Source organism: Echinops telfairi, unplaced genomic scaffold, assembly GCF_000313985.2.
Source record: "Echinops telfairi isolate 266 unplaced genomic scaffold, ASM31398v2 ScPeMD7_70;HRSCAF=299, whole genome shotgun sequence".
Taxonomy (NCBI): Eukaryota; Metazoa; Chordata; class Mammalia; order Afrosoricida; family Tenrecidae; genus Echinops; species Echinops telfairi.
In genome coordinates this window covers 26004499-26024470 of record NW_022103968.1, presented here as the reverse complement: position 1 = coordinate 26024470, position 19972 = coordinate 26004499, and the positions used below count along the sequence as shown (strand labels likewise).

At 54.6% G+C, this 19972-nt stretch overlaps 2 protein-coding genes and 1 pseudogene across 3 annotated transcripts in view; 2 read left to right on the top strand and 1 right to left on the bottom strand.

The window, feature by feature from the left end:
- Positions 1 to 4800, top strand: part of WBP1L (WW domain binding protein 1 like) — a 67215-nt gene extending 62415 nt beyond the window's left edge. For both annotated transcript variants that reach the window (XM_004700953.2, XM_045291283.1), the window contains exon 4: positions 1274 to 4800. In XM_004700953.2, the coding sequence (XP_004701010.1) occupies positions 1274 to 2025 (752 nt within the window). In that variant the 3' untranslated portion in view covers positions 2026 to 4800. The remainder of the gene's footprint in view (positions 1 to 1273) is intronic.
- Positions 4801 to 11816: 7016 nt separating this feature from the next.
- LOC101641397 (steroid 17-alpha-hydroxylase/17,20 lyase) lies at positions 11817 to 17439 on the bottom strand. Its single transcript, XM_004701300.2, has 8 exons — positions 17051 to 17439; positions 15507 to 15645; positions 15116 to 15345; positions 14441 to 14527; positions 13863 to 14081; positions 13374 to 13543; positions 12788 to 12891; positions 11817 to 12346 (listed from the first exon to the last, which is right to left on the bottom strand). The coding sequence occupies exons 1-8, from the start codon at positions 17345 to 17347 to the stop codon at positions 12075 to 12077; spliced, it is 1518 nt and encodes a 505-aa protein (XP_004701357.1). The 5' UTR covers positions 17348 to 17439; the 3' UTR covers positions 11817 to 12074.
- A 725-nt stretch (positions 17440 to 18164) lies between these two features.
- LOC101652170 lies at positions 18165 to 18674 on the top strand (annotated as a pseudogene).
- The last annotated feature ends 1298 nt before the right edge of the window (positions 18675 to 19972 follow it).

Sequence of the window (19972 nt, the reverse complement as noted above, 5' to 3'; positions counted from 1 at the left end):
CTAGAAAGGCGAGGCTTCACCACCCATTTATCCCTCCGCCTTTCAACCAGACCCACATGTGATTATCGGCCAGGTTGGCACAATTAACTAACTCACCCTCTCTCTCGCCCACCACAGAGAAGGGGTGGGTAGTGTGGGAATAGAGGGGCAGGGTGGAGGCAGCGCCCTGATGCCGCGGGGCCATGCTAAGCCTCTCCGTGGCTGGGTCTGGCCAGGCCTCCGCTCCATTAGAGGCAGATAGTCAGGTGGTGCATAATGCCTGTGAACCAAGACGTGGGAGTTTAGTGATCTTATTGCCTCCCAGTTTGCTTACTGTAATGACATGTACCTGAGCCGAGACCACATGACGGGGCAGCTGTGGTGGCGTGGTGGTGGGACTTCCTGAGAATTCAGATACCTGGTGGCTCTTCAGGGGATCCCTTGCACACAGCCCTGGACAGGGCAGATGGAGGCCTGCAGCGTGTTTTGTGAAACAAAGTGGTCGTAATTGCTTGAATTCCACGTCCAGAAGGGATGGTGTGTTTAGCACAGTGCCTGGTATATAGTAAGTGTTCAGTAAATGCTAGCCATTTTTGGTATATTATGAATAGATTGTCTGGGCTCTAAGGCATTCGCCACTTTGAAAAGAATTCAGCTGGCATATGGCTAAGAATCCTTGGTCGGCAGAGACTGCCCCCAACCCCCCACTGGAACCACTGCCCTCTTGACCTGTGTCAGGAGGAAGGGTAGTTTGTCTTTCCGGACCTTCTCCAACCACCTTGGAGAGAGACAGAACAGGCCCCTGCCCACCTGGCACCAGGCCCTCTTCCAGGTGCATGCGGAAGGGCTGGCAGGAGGGAACAGTGGCCAGGAAATCTTAAGTGAGGATCCCAGACCCCAAGGCCCATGGGCTCAGGGGGAAGGCCAACTGAACAAGGAAAGTGAGGCTTCTGTGCCTGTGGAAAGGGTCCGCCCCAGGCAGAAGTCATTTCTTAGCCATGCCCACATTGGCCTAGCCCTCTACCTTAACTTCCAGACAGCAGGAAGTCCTGGTCACAGAGGCAGTGCTCTCTGATTTCAGATAGCTGGATTGGGTCACTCCCAATCTGCCCCTCTTTCTCTGCAAAGTTGCCTACAGCCCTCACGCCTGCCCACAGCCAGGAACTTGGTGTGGGTGTGCTGGGGGAGGGGGAAAGGGTGGGGGGAGGCAGTGCTTGTGTGCAGTGTGAGTTTGCAGTCTGCCCCAGATCAATTGCCAGCGCAGTAATCTCTCCTCCCTACCTCCCCATTTTAGGGTTTTTGCCAAACTATTTACTACCTCCTTATGAGGAAGTGGTGAACCGACCTCCAACTCCTCCCCCACCATACAGTGCCTTTCAGCTGCAGCAGCAGCAGCAGCAGCAGCAGCAGCTTCCCGCACAGGGTGGCCCTGCAGGGGGCAGCCCCCCGGGCGCCGATCCCACCAGGGGCACCCAGGGGGCGCAGTGCAGCCCCTTGTCTGGGCCCAGCAGAAGCAGCACGAGACCCCCCAGCATCGCCGACCCCGAGCCCTCCGACGGGCCCACCGACCACGCTGCCACCAAAGCCCCTGGAATGGAGCCCAGCAGCTCCGTGGCCGGCCTGGGAGAGCTGGACCCGGAGGCCTTCCTGGACAAGGGTCCCGACAGCAAGGAGGAGCTGCTGGGCGAGTACAGCCCCGAGCAGGGCGGCGCCCTCCCCGACAACAAAGACAAGACGCCGGGTCGGCACCGCCGCTTCACCGGGGACTCCGGCATCGAGGTGTGCGTGTGCAACCGCGGCCTTGACGGCGACCCCAAAGAGTTCAGCTCGCTGATCGATGACGCCCTGGACGGGCCCCTGGACTTCTGCGACAGTTGCCATGTGCGGCCCGCGGGCGACGAGGAGGAAGGGCTGTACCCACCCTCCGAGGGGCAGGCCCGAGAGCTCGGGCACCCCCACCTGCCGCAGGCGCCCGCCTGCCTGCTGCTGAACACCATCAACGAGCAGGACTCCCCGAGCTCGCAGGGCAGCAGCACCCCCAGCTAGAGCAGCGGCCTGCGCTTGAGAGCCTGGCAGAACAACCTGGGTAGGGGCATCCGTCACCAGAGAAGCATTAACCGGACTTTAGAGGAGGGGGTGCAGCCACTCGGTGTTCTGTTGTTGTTCCCCACCACCACTGTTTGCCCACACCTCCAGGTACATTTCTGGGTGTGGGTGGCACTGCCCCACAAAAGCACAGGGTTATAGAGAGCTGAGAAGTTGGTTCTGTGACTCATTCCTCACAGCCACCCCCACCTCCTCCTCGTCTTTTCCCCTTTTCAAATCTGACCTCGCCCACTTGTTTGGTCAGAGAAAGGTGTGTCTGGAAAACCCCTACGAGGGTCTCGGGCCTGCACCTGGAGATGATTCTAGGTGGGGGAGTGGATTTATTCTCGAATTTTCAGATCAGAGAACCTTGCTGTGTCTCAGCCACCCGCCCAGGGAGGGTCTCTCCCAGCTGCCAGCAACCTCGGGGCTGAGACCAAGAGCGAGTGGGCACTTCTGTGGTAGGTTCTTGGGGGCTGGCTACCCATTGCTCTCTCCAATACCAGGTGGCCGGTTAGGGCGGCACCCTGCCTCCCCCGGGCTCTGGCTGGTTGCAGGCTGGTTCAGCCGCGGAGGGCTATCCTGCCTTTTCCTTGGTTTTTTTTTTCTTCTCATAAAAGCAGACAACAAAGGCGAGCTCAAAACAAGAGCCTCCCAGTGGACAGGCAAGAGTTCTGTTCTGGAAGGGACGTTTGGATGCTTTCCCTAGTTGCCTTCAAAGAGCCTGGCTGCAGCTGAGCCAGAAGGAAGTTGTTTTGTGTGAAGGCCTGGGCGAGAGTGATCTTTGGAACTACTTCTGCAGGTGAGCAGGAAGCGCTCAGCCATGGCAGCGGTTGGAGGCCTGGCGTCTGCCTGGGCCCATAGGTGACCCAGTGCCACCCCAAGACTCGGGTTGCCCAGTCCTTCCCAGCTCACTGCCCTTGGTGAACAAACGGACGGATGGAGGGGCCCCAGGCAGTCGCACAGTCTGGCTCTCACACAGTATTTTCTCTTTGTTTTTGAATGTTTGGGGTTTTTTGTTTTTAGTTTTTGGTTTTCTTCTTTTTTTTAAACTGACCACTTGGAAGAAACACCTTGGTTATCTGTGGTTTTCATGCCCCTGCCTTTTTGTTGTTGTTGTTGTTTTTATTTTGGGATGAGGGGACTCGTTTTGGTATCTCCTAGTAAAGAATCGACGTGGCCCAGGCAGAGGGTGAAGGCAGCCATCCTGAAGGCCTGGGGGATCCTTATTGCCATAGTCTGGCCCTCCGAGCACGTGGATAGGAGCCCTCTGAATGCAGAGTGCCAACTGCCAACAGGAACAGCCCCCGGCCAGCATGCTGCGGAGACGTTGATGTTAGGGTCAGAAAGGAAACTGCATCCGTTGATGTTAGGGTCAGAAAGGAAACTGCATCCGTATCTATGCATAGGCATACACAGCCATAGGCAGATCCAAGGCTGGGAGGCAAACAAGTGTCTTGTGTTTGGATTCCACAAAACCCAAATCCATCCTGAACCAAGTGGAATCTGAATACAGGGAGTTTTTGGATGGCCTGTGTGCAGTTGTCCACTGTGTGTCAGCCCCAAGCCCTGTTTTCCTGTGAATCTACTTTGAAGCCGCCATTCTGCCCGGGTTGCCCACGACGCGCGGCGCACATATGGCCCTCTCAAAGTAACTTATTTTACATATTTACTGTTTACTGCGCAGATGTCTGACCGTGTACTAGGGCATATTCAGCAGCGTTGTCAACGGCGGTCCTCTGTGTTTGCCAGAGACACTGTGCTCTAAGTAGAGGTTTTACTCTACCCATCACTGCAATTTGCACATTGCTTTGTGGACGCTCGGAGGCCTGTGTTCCATCCCCTGGAACTGGGCTCCGATTGGGTCTGCCTCCCTCGGCTGCTTCCAGCCCTGTGAGCTAGTCCCTTGCTGGTGACCACAACCATGCACTGGGCCAAAGGCGAAGATGGAACTTCTACCAGAAGCTTGGTTGGATCTTGAGTGATACGCTTGGACAAGCCGCTGCCCACAGTTGCCAGGAAGGGCTGGCAGATGCCACAGTGCCACAGGGCTTTCCCCCCCTCGGCTGCCTGCGGCCCCACCGTGCAAGCTGCCGTGTGGCCGGGGCATCACCAGCCCTCAGATGCCTTTTCTGCCACTTCTTCCCCCCCCCCCCCCCCCCCCAATCCCGAACAACTCACTGAATTGTCTCAAAGGAGCACACGTTTTACCAAAACAAATCCTTCTTCAGTTAACTGAGCAAATGGATGGATGCTGAGCCTCTGGAAGCTTCCTCAACCTGTAAGTGCTGACTGTCGGGTCCCCCTGCAGCATCGTACCCTAAAGGCATGAGAAGAAGAAATGCAACTGGTGGAGGTGGGCTTGGTTCCAGTGGTAGCAGTCTGGCCCCTGCACAGCGCCTGCCCTGCCTCAGGAGACCCGGGAACCGGGCTGTTATTGGAGTAGTTAGGGCCAGGGAGATTTGATGAGCTGGTTTTACCCGGTGGACGAGAAGAAAGGGGCTGGTCAAGGGCTCGGTGCTACCGTCGGAGGATTTGCAAACGCTAACACATTCCTGTGTGAGGCACGTCACCGTTTGTCAGTTATTGTGAATATGTGTATTTTAAGCAATAAGACTCAGCTGGTCAGACTTTCCTGGGCAGTCTCAGTGATGCATTTCCTGTGCTGTGATTGTTCTGAAGACAGAGTGGCTCTAACCACTGTGAGAAGCCCAAATAAAAATTTTTTAAAATCTATCCCCCCAAAATCCTACTGCGCTTTTCCCCACCTTTCCTTGCAGCTCTCTGTTCCTTTCCTTCCTCCTCTTCCTTGGCCCTCAGGAAGTTGCACCTCCAAGTCCCCCATCACAAGTGCTCGTCCCTGCTTCCATACGGACAGAGGAGCTCACACAGTAGATGAGGGCAGACGGCAGCGCTGGGTGAGGCCAGCTCCACGGCCACGCTTTTTCCTGGAAGAGGCCCCATTTCTGATGTTGGGCACACTTTGTAAATTCCCACAGATAGGCTGTAGTCAGACACCCCCCTAAAGTGGAAACCAGTGTTGTCAGGTACCCTCCAGCCAAACTGTGACACTTTAAAAGGCAGCAGGCGAGTGCTCCGGAGAGAGGTCTGGTTGCTCACATGGAAGTGTGGATGAGGGTGCTGGGTCCCCAAGGTGATGCAGAGTAAATGTACGTGACCAGGTCACTGCCCTCGAGATGAGACAGCCCAGGAGACGAGAGCTGCTGGGGGTGGCCCCGGCGGGCAGGGGAGATCGTCATGAACTCTATGAGGGAGGCTGAGGTGGAATGCGTGAGTGGGACACATCTGGAGGAGCTTGAGCAGTGGGGGGTAGTTTGAGATCTTGAAAACCCAGCAGGGACCCCCTGGATGAATTTTTAGGCAGTTGGGGAGTCACTTGTGTACCAGCATCTGCCAGCACGGCCACTGCCGCCTTTCTGAGGACAGTGCGTGTTCATTTACCCGCTGCGTAAGGCCGTGCTCTTAGAACTAAGAGTGCTGCCTGAGGCAGAGGTAAGTCCCTACTCGCGTACTAGAGAACTGGAACAGCCTGCTGCCTCCGCCCAAGAAAGGGATGTCCCTGCCCAGGGAGACATCTTCAGGTGGGCAAAGCAAGGAGGTGGGCATCCTGCTAACCCCTCTCATCCCAGAAGGAGTTCTTCTGTCCCCGAGGGGAGCCTCCCTGGTCCACCGGCATCAGGCAGTGGTTCTTCCTCACTCTTGAGCTTGTGCAAGTCAGCAACACCCCACCCCACCCCCCAACCCTGGGTTTGACCCTGGATGGGAGACACTGCCCTGCACTTACAGGACTAGTGGGATGGTAGCTGCCTAGAGCCTTCTACACCAGTAGTATCTCCCAGTCTGCCCTAGGGGAGCCGTAATTATGCTTTGGGGAGCCATGGGGGAGGGAAGTACATACCTCCGGCTTCCCCCTTTACACTAATGTCTGAGAGAGAAACAAAACGGCACAACTCCTACGGGCTGGTCACCCGAAGAAGTCACATGCCTTGATTCCTGGTCTGTAGCTCCCCCTTCACCGTATCCTAGACTGCGGGCCCACTGAGTGCCCACCCCTGTTGCTCAGGTGACCACATTCCTGATGGAGACAGTCCCAATGTCCTAAAGCACAGCACTTCAAGACACTCACATGTACCCTCTCTTCAGCTGATGGAGGGGAAATGAGGAGGGGAACCAGGGTTTGACCAGGAGGAGGAACGGGAAATGGGCTCGACTGCATGCTGGCTGGCTTCTTGGGGGACCTGCTGAGGAGGGCTGTGGATCTTGGGAGGGGTTTGGGATGCAGGCTTCCAGCCTGGGGGCAAGTAACTGGCGAGTCTTGTAGACCTGAGTGTTTAGCGAGCACCTGCCCCGTGCCAGGCATTGGCACGCAGCTATGACATCACCAACCGGCTCCTCTTCAGAAGCGCTGATAGTTAAGAGAGCCAAAAAGGCCCATTAACAGTTTGCGTACCATGCTGTAAGTGCACAGGGTGCCAGGGAAGAGAATTCAGCCCAAATCAGGCCACCAGGGGCTTCCTGGAGAAGGTCACCACACTGAGCCAGCCAGGCCAAGAAAAGAGCAGAGGAAGTCCTAAGGCAGTGGTTCTCAACCTTCCTCGTGCCATGACCCTTTCATACAGTTACTCCTGTGATGGTGACCCCCCAACAACCATAACATTTTTGTTGCTACTTCATAACTGTCATTTTGCTATTGTTAGGAATTGGGCGACCCTGTGAAAGGGTTGTTCGACCCCGAAAGTGGTCAAGACTCCCAGGTTGAGAACCGCTGTCCTAGGCAAATGTTCATGCCACAGATTATTGAATATCTACTACGTGCCTGGTGCTGAAATGCACAGAAGAGCCTCGTAGGGGGCCCTTGAAATGGGAGAGTTATGTGGGTCCTGTCTAAAACAGCAAGTCATTTGATCTTTCTAGGTAAACACATCCTAGAAAGTGGCCAGAGAGGTAAGCTGATAATAAAAGGATTTTCATTTGAGTTTGTGTGCTCTGTTGTGCTTATTGACTGCTTACACCACACCTGGTCTACACATTGTACCTACTCTGTAATCTTGGTTTTGCCTCTAAGCACCCCTCTGAGGGGTGAGCTATCGTTCTCCCTGTTTTACTCATAGGGCTGAGGCGTTCATAGCGTTAATCATTACAACCTCACCCAGCTAATCGAAGGGTAGGATTTGAATTCAGGTCCCTGGACCCCCAACTCCATCCACTCAGCTAGAAAAGAGATGCAATGATATCTCCACAAATCCCTGTGAAGATGTGTCTTTCAAAGGTAGGAAGAGAACCAGAGAAGAGGGACAGGGTTAAGGATGAACCAGACACCATTTTTTCAAAAAGTTTTAATCACCCCCCCCTTCCTCATCTAAGCCATAAACACACACACACACCCTCTCCCCCCTTTCACCTGCAATTGCCCCGAGTGTTGAAATGACCTTAGGCCGGGGTGGGCCGTGCTGGCCTGCTACAACCATCTATCTGGTCAGTGGTCACTTCCAACTTGTAGGGTGCTGACCCCCTTGGAAACATCATCTGAGTCTCTGGAACTCACTCAAGCGGTTTGGATCTTGGTCCCTTTGCCTTGACACGCCGGCTGAGTGCGAGAAGCCCTCGGTGGTTTTTGAGGGAGAAATGCCCCCGTGTTCTGGGTTAATGTGCTCCCCGCCTTGCTTGAAGCTCCCCTTTCATGTTTTCAGGAAACCCAATCCCACTGGAAAAAGTTAGAAAACACTGCGTAGGAGCCATGGAAAGAGTTTGTCTTGGGAACCTCCACCCACCTCCCAGCTGTCAGCCTGCCCTGGCCAGGGAAGGAAGGGGCGAGGCAGCAAGCCAGGGGCTGCTGGTGGGCCCGCAGGGCTGTAGAAGCCCGAGGGTGGGTTCCTGATGGCTGCCTCGTGGGTGCTCACCACCTCCCATCCCCACCCAGCTGATGACCTTGGGGAGCTTTGTGCACGAACCTTCACGAAGCCAATGTGGACACAGCCTGCGTAATCTACGGAAGCCGACTGCCGTGGCGGGGCCCCCATGGGGCAGCTGGTGGGCTCAAACTGCTGACTTTGGTTGGCATCCAAACGCTTTTTTGATTGGTTAGTCTAATGCTCAATCACTGCCCCACGAGGACTCCTTGGGCCCCGATTCAGGCAATGAGACTAATGTCAGTAGGGATTAAACCACCAAACCTGATGCATAGGCTCTTATTTAATGAGAAGCCGCACCGAGGTGTTTCACTTTCTGCACACGCTTCAGCAGCCTCCCCACCCCCACCCCATCAGACAGGAAGGCCAGGTAACTGGCCCACGCGGAGAATTTGGCCCAGCCACCTGAGCTGGGACCACTTGGTGACTCCCGGGGCATGGGTGCTGCTGCCTGAGCCTCTAGCAGGGAGTAACCACCCCCACCTTACAGGACGCCTAAGTTCAGGGAGTTAGCCATGGGCCTAGGATCCCACAACTTGGAAACTGGAGGGCCAGGACTCTAGACTTGCTATTTCTCCAGTGTGCTTCCCAGCCCAGGGCCTCTGGTTAGCCTCCCTATGTGCTTTAAGCTTTATGGCCTCCAGGAGCCAACCAGGATATTCACCCTACCCCACTCCAAACCAGAATATTCACACACACACACCAGAGCATCCACCCACCCCCACTCCATCACAACCACCCACATACTCACGACACAACCAGAATATTAAGTCCACACCCACCAGAACATTCACCCACCCTACCCCAACTACACACCAACTTGGACATTCATTCACCCCACACTCCCTCTGCACGCTACGGTGAGGACAGAACCTCCCCCTCCCTGCAGAGGAAATCGGTACTAAAAACTCCTCATTTGCTATTTTACTGTAGTATTGTTAGCTGTGCCCTTGTATGTCTGTGGGGGAAGCACAAGCCAAGGGAATTTGTCATCTAATGACTGATGCCGGGCCTTCGACCATGGGCCCCAGTACAGGAACAGCTGTGGGGGTGGCCCAGGATCGGGCAGCGTTTCATTCTGTTGTGCTTGGGCTCCCTATGCGTTGGCATGGGCTCGATGGCACTAACAACGAGCCATCTATTAAGGTGTGTATAGGAAGAGGGGGCTTCAAAAAGTTTGTGAACACATTCCATTATCTTTTTATTTCATTTTCCCATGAACTTTCTGAAGCCCACTTGGCTGTTGTTGGTCATCCCTTCCCCATTCTGGTGGGGATATTACCCCATAGAAATCAAACCCTACAATCCAGGACTCAGGGATCTCCCAGGAGCCCTGGGGCAGTAGTTAAAGCGCTGGGCTGCTAACAGGAAGGTTGGCGGTTTGAACCCACCAGCCACTCAGGAGAAAGGTGGTGGCAGTGGCTTTGGTCAATGATTCACAGCCTTAGAAACTTGGTGGGGGCCGCCCGTCCTACCCCATCCTATAGGATCTATGCCTTGGAATTGGCTCATGACAGTGGTCCGGGGGATTGACACCCCCACTCCACCAGAGTGCTGGTCATACAACCTGGTTAAGGGACAGTCTGAGACAGGACCCACCCTTGAACTCCAGAGAGAGAGTCGACAGTGCTTAAGGGAAACCAAGTCCATTTGAAACCTCGGCAGATGTCTGTGAATTCCTAGGACTCAGTGCCAAGGAGCAGAAACCAAGAGCTAAATGGGGACAATCCTGATGGACTGGGAGTCTGGGATCTGCCCCAGAGAAGGGCCTGCACGCTGAACTCAGGATGGGCGGATTTAGACCCAGAGAGAAAGGGCCTTCCAGGTTAGCAAGAGCCGAATTCAGGCAGAGTTATAGCTGGAGGTCATTTCCTGAAGGAACACTCGGCTCTGTCCTCTCCCCCACCAGATGGCCTGAGGATCTTCTGCTTGGTCACAGTGGGCACATGGAAAGGGCTGGCTCCTCACTCGGCACACCTCCTCCCCTTACAGACCACCAAGTTCCTGTGTTCAAAATGAAGGGCTTGCCCCAGCCACTCTGCCTTCCACGTTCAGCTCTGATAGCCAAGGCTGACTCCGTGGATTTCCGAGACTAACGTTCTGGGAGTAGAAAGCCCAGTCTTTCCCCCGTGTAGCTGCTGGTTTTAAACTGCCAACCCTGCGGGTCACAGCCCAACACGTAACCACTACACCAGCAGGGCGCCTCTGTCAGCTTTGACAGTTGGATGTTTTTCATCCCCCTTACACGCCCATGGCTTCTGTGGAAAGCTAGCCTTCTAATTGTTTCTCTGTTCCATCTGCAAAATGCCTTTCAAATACGGAGCAAATTTGAAATGCTCCACTCCCTTCTGGCCAGTCTTGCTCCCTGGTTTTGAGTTGAGGGTAGCTGCAGCTGGCTGGTGGGGACAGAGGTTCCTGGGAGCGGGAAAGGAGGTCACCTTCAGCTAACCTGTTCCTGTCAGCTTCCTGTGGTGGCTGCATCTTTCCGCTACAGGTGATGAAGACTGGACTCGGGCCCTGATGCCCACAAACCCTCCTGTGGACTGGTGGGCAGTTTTCTAGGGCCACTGCTCAGTAAAGACTGAGTGGTGGAGATGGGAGGGAACAGCACAGAAAGCACCGCTGCCATTGAAAACCAGTGGCCCCTCTTTGGAAGATTTCCTCTCTTTGGGCTTGGTCAGACCAGGGTTCCAGCAGGACCCTCCCTCCATCAGAGGGGAAGGATTGGGTTGTTGATGACCTGACCCTAGTCTGGCTGGTGCCAGGGAGCTAGGATCGGGGCCTTTCTCCAGGCTAAAAGGCAAGGGTCCGTTTGTTCTGGGGCATTTTAGGACATCCTTCACTTGCAGACTGGCCCGTGGCCAAGGTTCCAAGATGCTGGATTAAAGGAGCTGGCCCCCAATATCCAGGGAGGCCTTTGCTGATAGGAGGAGGCACAATGATCTCAGTTTGTGGCGCCAAGACAGAAGGGGGGTGGGGGGAGTGATGGGCCACGTCTGGGGGCTGTACACGCTCTCCCAAAGTGCAGCCTTTGGGTATGCATGCAGCCATACAGACTGGCCTGGGACCAGATCTGCCACTCTGCTTTCAAAGCACCCACTGCATCCTATGATTTCCTGTCGCCCGCATGGCTGACGAGGAGCCCTGGGGTGGAGGCTTTGTGTTGGGCTGCAGGCAGTTGGAGGCCACAAGCTGCTCCTTGGGAGAAAGACAGCTTTCTACCCCCATAAACAGTTAACATCCTGGAAATCCAGACTTTTTTAGAGAGGAGGGGCAGGGGTGGGCTAATATCTCCGGCATTGACTGGATGGCAGGGAAAGAGCCCTGCTGTGGCCGCGGTCTAGCCCCCTCGATCTCTCTCAGCTGGGCCAGGACAATAGCCCTCTGCCTGTTATCTGTGTTCCCTGACCCCTTCCCCCTCCTGCTCCAGTGCCATCTATTTAAAATACCCATCACACCCTTCCACTTGCTTCAGACTTCCCAGCAACTTCCCATTATACTTGGAAAAAGACCCAGATTCCTGCCCGATGCTGACAAAAGCCTCATAGGACCTGGGTCCTCTCCTACCCCGACCTCCATTCGCCTGCACTGGCCATGCTAAGCACTGACCATGCTAATCCCTTCCACGTGCTGTGTGCCCTCAGGCAGGGGACTCCCCTCCCCTGGCCTCCCCCAGGTATTCACACCATCTCTGGCCATCCCCCCAAAGCACCTAGTGGTCTCTGAACCGTATCAGCCACACGTGTCAGCTCACAGAGATGTCAGGTTCACAAAATCAGGGAGCGTGGGGGCCTAGAGAGCCTTCACAAATGGCACATTGCAGATGCTCAATAAAATATTTATTGAAAGAATGAATGAGCTGCTCAGGGAGCTTCTGACAAAGACTTTCATTTCTGCACGTCACTCCCAGTGCCACAGACTGGAAGAGACCGGGGTGGGCTGGGAGGAGGGCCAGGTGGTGGGAGCGGAAGTGGGGGGGCGGGACGAGGGGCGGCGAGGGTAGCAACTCTTAATTCAGAGACTTCCGGGCTGCAGTGGGTGGAGTCGTGGGGCCACCGGGCACAGCCTCTAGGTACCACCCTAAGCGTGGGCTTCTCTCCAGGCCTGTCGCACCTTGATCTTCACTTTGAAGGAGTCAATCAGAAAGACCACCTTGGGATTGCCCTCCAGGGAGGGCATCTTCCCGTCATCCGGCACCTCCAGGTCGAACCTCTGCAGCACCCAGGACAGGAAGAGGAAGAGCTCCTGGCGGGCCAGGACCTCACCCACGCAGGACCGGGGTCCTGCCCCAAAGGGTAGGTAGCTGAGAGATGGCGAGATGAGCTGGCTCCCCGTGGGGTCCAAGAAGCGCTCTGTGAACATGGAAGGCATCAGCATGGTCTAGGGCAGGAAGGAGGAGAGGCCTCTTCCCTGACCTAGAGGGAGACAAGGCCTGGCAGCCCCAGCCCTGCCCTCAGCTAGCCCTTATCACCTAGAGGAAATGAGGGATTCAGGAAGGGTAGAAAAGAGGTGGTCTTAACAAATCAAAGTGCCACCATCCCAGGAGGCTGACTTGGTGGGGAAACACGTGGCTAGAAGATTTGCTGGAAGAGGCGGGAAACCTGGCTGTGGAGAGTGCCGGGAAACCTGGGAAAGGAGTGTGGGTGCAGGCCCTTGGGGGTGCGGGCGGAGCCCAGGGTCTTCAGGTAGCAAGCTGGGCAGGGAGGAAGGGTTGCTGATGGAGGGTCGAGGGAGGGTGGGCACGGAGTCCACGGTGGCTGTGTGCCCCGGAGCAGGGCAGGCGGGGGACTCACCAGGCTTGAACTGGTCTGGCTGGTGCCACTCCTTCTCACTGTGGTGCATTGCCCACAGATTGATGATCACTTGTGTGCCCTTGTCCACAGCGAACTCACCAATGCTGCCGGAGAGAGGGAGAGGGGCAAAGGGAGTTGTAACACTGCCCTCCCCTGCCTACCCGTGTCCCCTGCAGCAAAGGGGCCCTTCATACCCCCTCACTCCCACACCTCGGCTTTTCCTCAGCCTCGGCCAGGTGGGCCGTGAGCCCGCTCTTCTCCAGCACTGTCCTCCCGACAGCACTTACGTCTTCACGCCTGGGCACGTGGACATGCATGTCAGGGCGTGTGGGGGTGCATTTGGAGCTGGTACATGGATGTATGTGCCCCAGCTAATGGTGCGCTGTGTTAAGAGCCCAGAGTAACCCCGTCTTCCATCCCAGAACACAGCTCCAAGATTGTATCTGCCCTGGTTAGTAGGTTGTTAGATCGGATTAGTAGTCGTCGGTGGCTGATGCCAGGTCAACCAGCAGGCTACAGGCCGGTGGACTGGCATGCAGTGTTGGCGACATGGTCGAGCTGGGCTTCATTGGGAAGAGAGGCTCACCTCGAGTCTGTGGAAGCCTTGTGAGGGATGAGCAGTGGGGCCACAGGTCGGATGCGAAGCACCTCGCGGATGGTGGCCTCCAGCAGGACGAGACGGTTCCTGTCGCTGATGGCTGGTGTGCGGCTAAAACCTACCTTCTGGTCAATCTCCTCCTGGAGCTTCCTCTTCAGCTAAGGACCGGAGCAGGGTAGGTGATTGAGGCTGGGAAGAATGGCAAGGTCATATCCAAGAAGAGTCTATTCCGGACTCTTCCGGGTGGTGCCTCTGCAGCTCAGGTCCCGTTCCCAAAAGTGGATGCAGCTCTACCCGGGGGCCACTGCTTGGGGCCACTGCTCGGGTGAGAGCCAGGGCAGCCCAGCCCTCCTGCACAGAAGGTATTGGGCGTTGCCCCTTTCTCTCTGGAATCCAGAGTTGAACTTGACTGGGTGGTGGGAGGAGTGGGGGCGGAGACACGCGTGAATGGGGAGATAGGCACGAGAAGGAACCCACCTGGGGGTTGTGGAGCAGGAAGGCCACGGTCCACTTCATCACAGAGGTGGTGGTCTCCACCCCAGCCCCAAAGATGTCCCCAATAGTGGTCAGGATGTGTCCATCTGACAGCAGCTCTGAATCCTGGTCTGGGCCGCCATCATTATTGTTTTCTGAGTTCATCTTGGCTTGGATCAGGATGTCCAGGAGGTTGTTGATAGAATCGCTGCTGAAGTTCTCCTGGGGTGGGTGAAATGGGGAGCCAGCCATAAGGAAGGAGAGCCACCCGTGCCCCTCCCACCATGCTTCCCTCCCAGCCAGGACACACAGTAAAGCATTCAGGGAGGAGATAGGACCGGGCAAGACAGGAGGGGGTGGAGATAGGAGGCAACACTGGGCCTCTTAATTTTGCGGGGGGCAAGGGGGGTAGGAGGAGTGGCATGTGGGTCCCTTCTCGGATCCTCCTCACTTCCTCACTTCTTCTCCATCCTCATTCACTGATTCGTACTAAGCATCTCCCATGTGGGAGGCTTTCAGCTCGTCGGGAGTCTGCAGTACATTTCGGTCTAGCTCATCCTCCCTTCCACCCCTCCACTTACCTTGTATTTCTCTAGGATTCTTTTCAGCAACTCATTTCGTAATTTCACTGCATTCTTCATAATTTCCAGTGGTTTGTTGGGGAAAATCTGGGGCGTAGAAAGAAAGACCCAGTCCAGACTCCCAAAGACTCACTGCTCTACTCCCAGAATCCTGCCTGGAGGCAGAGTTTAGCCTTCTTGACTCACATTCCAAACCCCAACCCTCCTTCAGCCAGGGTGGAAGGCAAGAGGGAGACTCAGAATGGGGTCTTCCATCCCAGTGGGAAAATTCCAAACAAGGGTGAGGGTCTCCGCTTCCCTTTCCCATTCTAATCAGACATCAAGCACTAGCTGACCGAGGGTCCTCGAAGTGGACTGCTTGGGCACACATCCCAGGGCCCATTTTCTCACGGTGCTGTGAGCATAACAGAGCCTACCCCCCAGGGGAACTCGGCGCCTAGTGCATGTAGAGTCCTTACTACTTGCCCACGACAATTGGGAAATGGATGAGACTTGTTCTTGTGACTGTTGAAATGCATAATTACAAGTGCTAATTCTTCATAGGGAAGTGGCCACGGTTTTAGGAGGTCAGAGAAGGTAGAGTATGGCTGAGGCGGTCAGGAAAAAGCTGGGCAGTCAAAAGGATGAGGAATTCGGGACTCTGCCAGGGCCAGGTGGACCTGACCGCACTCTCACCGTCAACCAGGGAAAGATGTCCACCAGGCCTCCACTGCCCAGGGTGTCCAGGATGCCCTGATTGTAGTCATGGATGATCTTCAGATCTGGGTCATCGCACTTGTAGGAGGAGTTGAAGCAGATCATGGAGATCATGTTGGTCACCGCCAGGAAGACAGGCAGTTCCAAATCTATGGTCTGTCCGTTCTGAGTGGCCAGGAAATCACACAATAAGCTGATTTCTTGATGTACTGAAGAGAGAACGGGCATCTTAGCCAAGGCATGAAACACAAACAGGTGGCCACTAGATGGCAGTGGTGGCCAAGAAAAACTGGATTAAACGCCGGTCAGCCCTTTCCCCTCCCACGTGCACCTTTCCCACCTGGGGCCTGGAGGGCCGGCCCGTACTCACTGATCTTCTCCAGCTTCTGGTGGCCGTCCTTGAACAGGGCAAAGGCAGCCTGCACCAGTTTCCGATGCAGCTGCCAGTGGGGACCGCTGTCGGCGAAGGCGATGCCCTTCTGGTTGTCTGACAGGATTGCCAGAGTCATCTTTGGAAGCGGGAAAGGACATAGGAATCAGGCACCGCTTACCTGGGCCCTCCCATACCCCTTCCCATTCCAGAGGGAGAAGGCAGTCAGACTGACCCCCCACGTGGGAACATCCTGCTGCCCTCCACCAGGACTTTAAGGTGTGGATGGGGCAAGACCAGACTCCCTACTCCTCCCTCATCCCACCAGGCTGGAGTCCCTAGGTCGGCTTAAGCAGTGAGTTGCGGTGTGCTCCTTTATCCGTTTGTGACCAGGGCAGCTCTGCCTGGGATGGGCCCTCTGAATTGAGAACACCCCAGACCTCTGCCTTACACTGCTCCCCTCTTGTGCTTTCATCAGCCCACCCACCACGCCTGGAGAGTGAGAACACCTTGTTTTGTCAATCTGCGGCTTTTACCCAGACAGCCACCTCCTCTTAAGGTGCCCCCCCAAAGCACAAAGGTCCCAAGCCTCCCCTCTTCCATCCCATCGCCTCCAAGCACCTTTATCCTCTGCCCAGGAGCAAGGGGCCCAGGAGAGATGGGAGCACCACAAGCTGGCAGTGTGGATGATGGAGGGTTAATGGCCCCCGGGCACACACACCCCCAACCACTACAGCCAGCTCAGTAGGACTCTCCACCCTAACCAAGCCCATTGCCACGGAGGTGATCCAGCACCCTTAAAATATGACTGCCGAGCAACCCAGCTAGAACAGCTGGGGACCGCTTCAGGGAAACCGCCAGGTCAGCCCTGCAAGAGCCAAGCTACTTCTCCCGGCACCTTCTCAGGGAGGCCGGTAAGAAACTCCATTCCGACAAGGAAGAGCATTGATAATGGCTCTCTATTGAGCACACACCGTGCTTGGCATTGGGAAATGGGCTTTATAAACATTATTCAATTAAGAAAGTCTAAATCATAGGCTTCCAAACTTAGTTGTCCTACTACTACTCCCTTTTCAGGGGAACAGAACAAACAAAATTTTACTCAGCATCCTCTCCTCACCCAGAGCAATGAACAACTTTTAAATTATAGCCCCTAATGCAGGATAAAGTATAGGTATCTGCTTCTGCAGGCCTGGCTCCTGGATTGTTCTAAAGCCACCCGCCCCAGGGTGGGGAATTGCTCCCATGGGGAAACACTAGCCTAGACCCATTAGCATCCATTTCAGGGGAGAGTTGACTAGCTGCTGACCTCAGGCTCCCTCCACCCCCGTGCACCCTAAAAGACAGCCTTCTTTAATCGTTCTTGCTCAATCTAGAGTCTGGATGGGATCTGCAGGGCCCCTTGCCCCATCCCCTGCCAGTTTGCTTTGGAAGAATTACAGGGTATTGGAACCAGAGGGTCATTCCAGCCGTGGTCTTGCCTGCAGAACTGAAGAGCTCCGTGGGTGATGGATAAAGGAGAAAGAAGGCTGGGCACTGCTTACCACATGGGGCCGTCCGGAGAACTCTCTGCCTTTCTTGATGAGCACCTCCTTGGCTAGCTGGTGGTGGCCGACAACCACAGTCGTCTTGGTACCCAGACGAAAGGAAAAGATGGGGCCATACTTTTCCTGCAGCTTGAAGAAGTTGATGTGAGGGTGTCCACGCCTAGGGAGGAAGGGCAGGCTCCCCACCAGGGGCAGGAATGGGAGGCTCTTGGGGTACTTGGCTCCAGAGCGCCTTGCTTTGGGCCAAAAGCAATAAGCAAGGGTGAGCAGTAAGACAGCTAAGAGCTCCCACATGGTGGCTGGGTGCCTGCGAGCAGGATGGACGGAGCTACAGCCACACGGGGGTACAAAGATGCCTTTTGAAGGGCCCTTCTGCTCTTCACCTTGACTTTGTGCTATCTCTTGCCTTGTGGAAGTTTATCCTGGAACACAACCAGGTCCACGTCCTTTCCCAGAAAGGGGGTGGAGGTTTCCTCAAGGGCTGGCTCAGTTCCAGGACAAACCCGGAGGGAAGGACTGGGCCAGGGGAGGACAGCCGGCCCCTGCGCTGGAGGGGAGGGATGCTCTCGGGCTACAGATCTCCTTGAGTGCGCCAGAAGCCAACGATACCTGGGTCAGGAGTCAAGGCTTGGGGTTTTCTACGTTTTAAGACCCTCATCAAAGCACAGATGATGGGGTCAGGAGGGCTGTAAGCAGCGGGGGCAGTGGAAGATAGCTCATTTAATCATTTAGCAGCTGAGAAAGGGGAGGCCATGAAAGCTCAAGTTTGTATAAGGTCACACGAGATAGCGACTTCAAGAGTCCAGGTCCCCCACCTGCAGGTTTTCTGTACTTTCCAGAGATGGGGAAGCCCAGGGATTGAGAGCAAGGGCCTGACAGATGGCCTTGGGTGAATTTTTATTCTTTAGAAAATAATACAGACACACACAGTATGTACTCGTGTATAAGCCGAGGTTTTCAGCACATTTTTTATGCCGTGTTTGTGGTAAAATTAGGTGCCTCGCTCCACTCTTTCAACCAGTGCCGCTGCCGGGAAAGCAAGGAAGCGGGAGAGGAGCCCACACTGCCTGTCACCCAGGTCCTCCAACCACGCCTCCCCGAAGACTCTAGGATGTTCTCCTGTGCCCAGCTCTCCTGCACCTGGCTCTGCCCCGAGCTGGATCCAGAGTTGCACACAGACTGATGTCTGCATCCGTGTTATGTCGACCAGAGGCTAGGACTGTAGGCGCATCAGTGTTTACTGGGGCCCAGGCTGGTGTGTCTCCACTAATCCGAAGGGCGTTTCAGACCAGTGCAATTGGCAGAGATGTTGATACTGCTGCCAAATTTACTGGTGCAGGTGGTGCACCAGCAGGAGTGGCTGGTGCTGGTGCTGGTGTTGGAACCATCTTCGGCAGGCTCACCATTGGTTACGCCAGAAACCCTTCGCTGAAGCAGTGGCTGTTCTCATATGCTATCCTGGGATTTGCCTTGTCTGAAGCTTTGGGTCTCTCTTGTCTGATGGTTGCTTTCTTGATTTTGTTTGCCATGTAACAAAAATGAGTGTCTAGCGATGTTGGCAATCATATTAATTGCGGACTGGATATAATTCTGTCTGTCTAACTGTGATTCCAGAAACCGTCGTGTTGGTGTCATAGAAATGCATATTCTTCCCAAAGTCATTTCATTAAAGATGAAAACTTAAAAAAAAGAAAAAAAAGTAGGTGCCTTGGTCGATAGTCGGGGTGGCTTATGCTAGAGTATATATGGTATATATCCTTTTAAAAATATCCATAAGATAAAATTCACCGCTCTAATGATTTTAGGTGTACAATTCAGTATCAATAAGCACCTTCGCGATGCTGTACAGCCTTTGCCAGTGTTGACAATCATTTCCCATGATCTGTTCCCATTGGGCAGTAACTCCCCACTCTCCTTCACTGCAGCCTCTCTTACCACACCAAACTCACTGCCATCGAGCAGATTCAGAATCGTAGCGGTCCTATAGGACAGAGTGGAACTGCCCAGTGGGTTTCCAAGATTATAGTCTTTATGTGCATAGAAAGCCTCTTCTTTCTCCCTTAGAGCAGTTGGTGGTTTTGAACGGCTGACCTTGAGCCCACTACACCACCAGTCTCTGGGCCCTAGTCTCTAGTAACCTCTAATTTATGTCCTGCCCTTATTCACTTTATGAGGAGCCCTGGAGCCCTGGTGGTGTTGTGGACTACGTGTTAGGCTGCTAATAGTAAGATCAGCTGTTTGAAACCACCAGCTGCTCTGCGGGAGAAAGATGAGGCTTTCTATCTAGCACAATCTGTAATAAACCCATGCTAGTACTAAACGCAAGATCAGTTAGCACTCAGTGGGAGAAAGAGGAGGCTACCTGCTCCTGTAAAGACGTCCATCCTCAGAAACCCTGTAAAGAGTCTCTGTGCATTGGAATTGAACCGAAGGCAGTGGGTTTAGTTTTTGGTTTGGTATATCGATTTCTCTAAGTATCCTTTTGTGTCTGGCTTATTTCAAGGTTCAAACACGTTGTAGTATGTCGCAGAACATTGTTCCTTTTTCATGGGGCAATGATACCTGTTTGGATGGGAGTGGGAAAGCAAGGGCTGAACACCCCCACAGGATCGAAAGCAAGACAGAACAGATGGCGCCAGACAGGACAGCCGATATCAGAAAGTGAGACCAGATGCTCTGGGTACAAGGGAAACTCCAAGAAACTGACAAGTCTAGGAGTGGCCAGACCCCATCTGCTGATTGCCCCACATTCTGGACATTCTTCACTGCTCCTTTAAAAACCTGTGTCCCTAGCTGCTGGGCACAACTTTCCTGGGCTACTTGCTAGCCCACGGAACCTCATCTGGGAGCTTCTTTTCTATTAAAAAGCTGTTACAGCCTCTCTAATGATTTCTTTCTTTGTCCTTATGCCTCAGTTTA

Coding starts and splice junctions, on each gene's coding strand:
- LOC101641397 (XM_004701300.2), bottom strand. CDS start 17,347: ATGTGGGAGCTCTTAGCTGTCTTACTGCTCACCCTTGCTTATTGCTTT. Junction 15,346..15,506: donor CCAGAAGCTGGAGAAGATCA/GTGAGTACGGGC, acceptor TTCTCTCTTCAG/TACATCAAGAAATCAGCTTA. Junction 14,082..14,440: donor GAATCCTAGAGAAATACAAG/GTAAGTGGAGGG, acceptor CACCCACCCCAG/GAGAACTTCAGCAGCGATTC.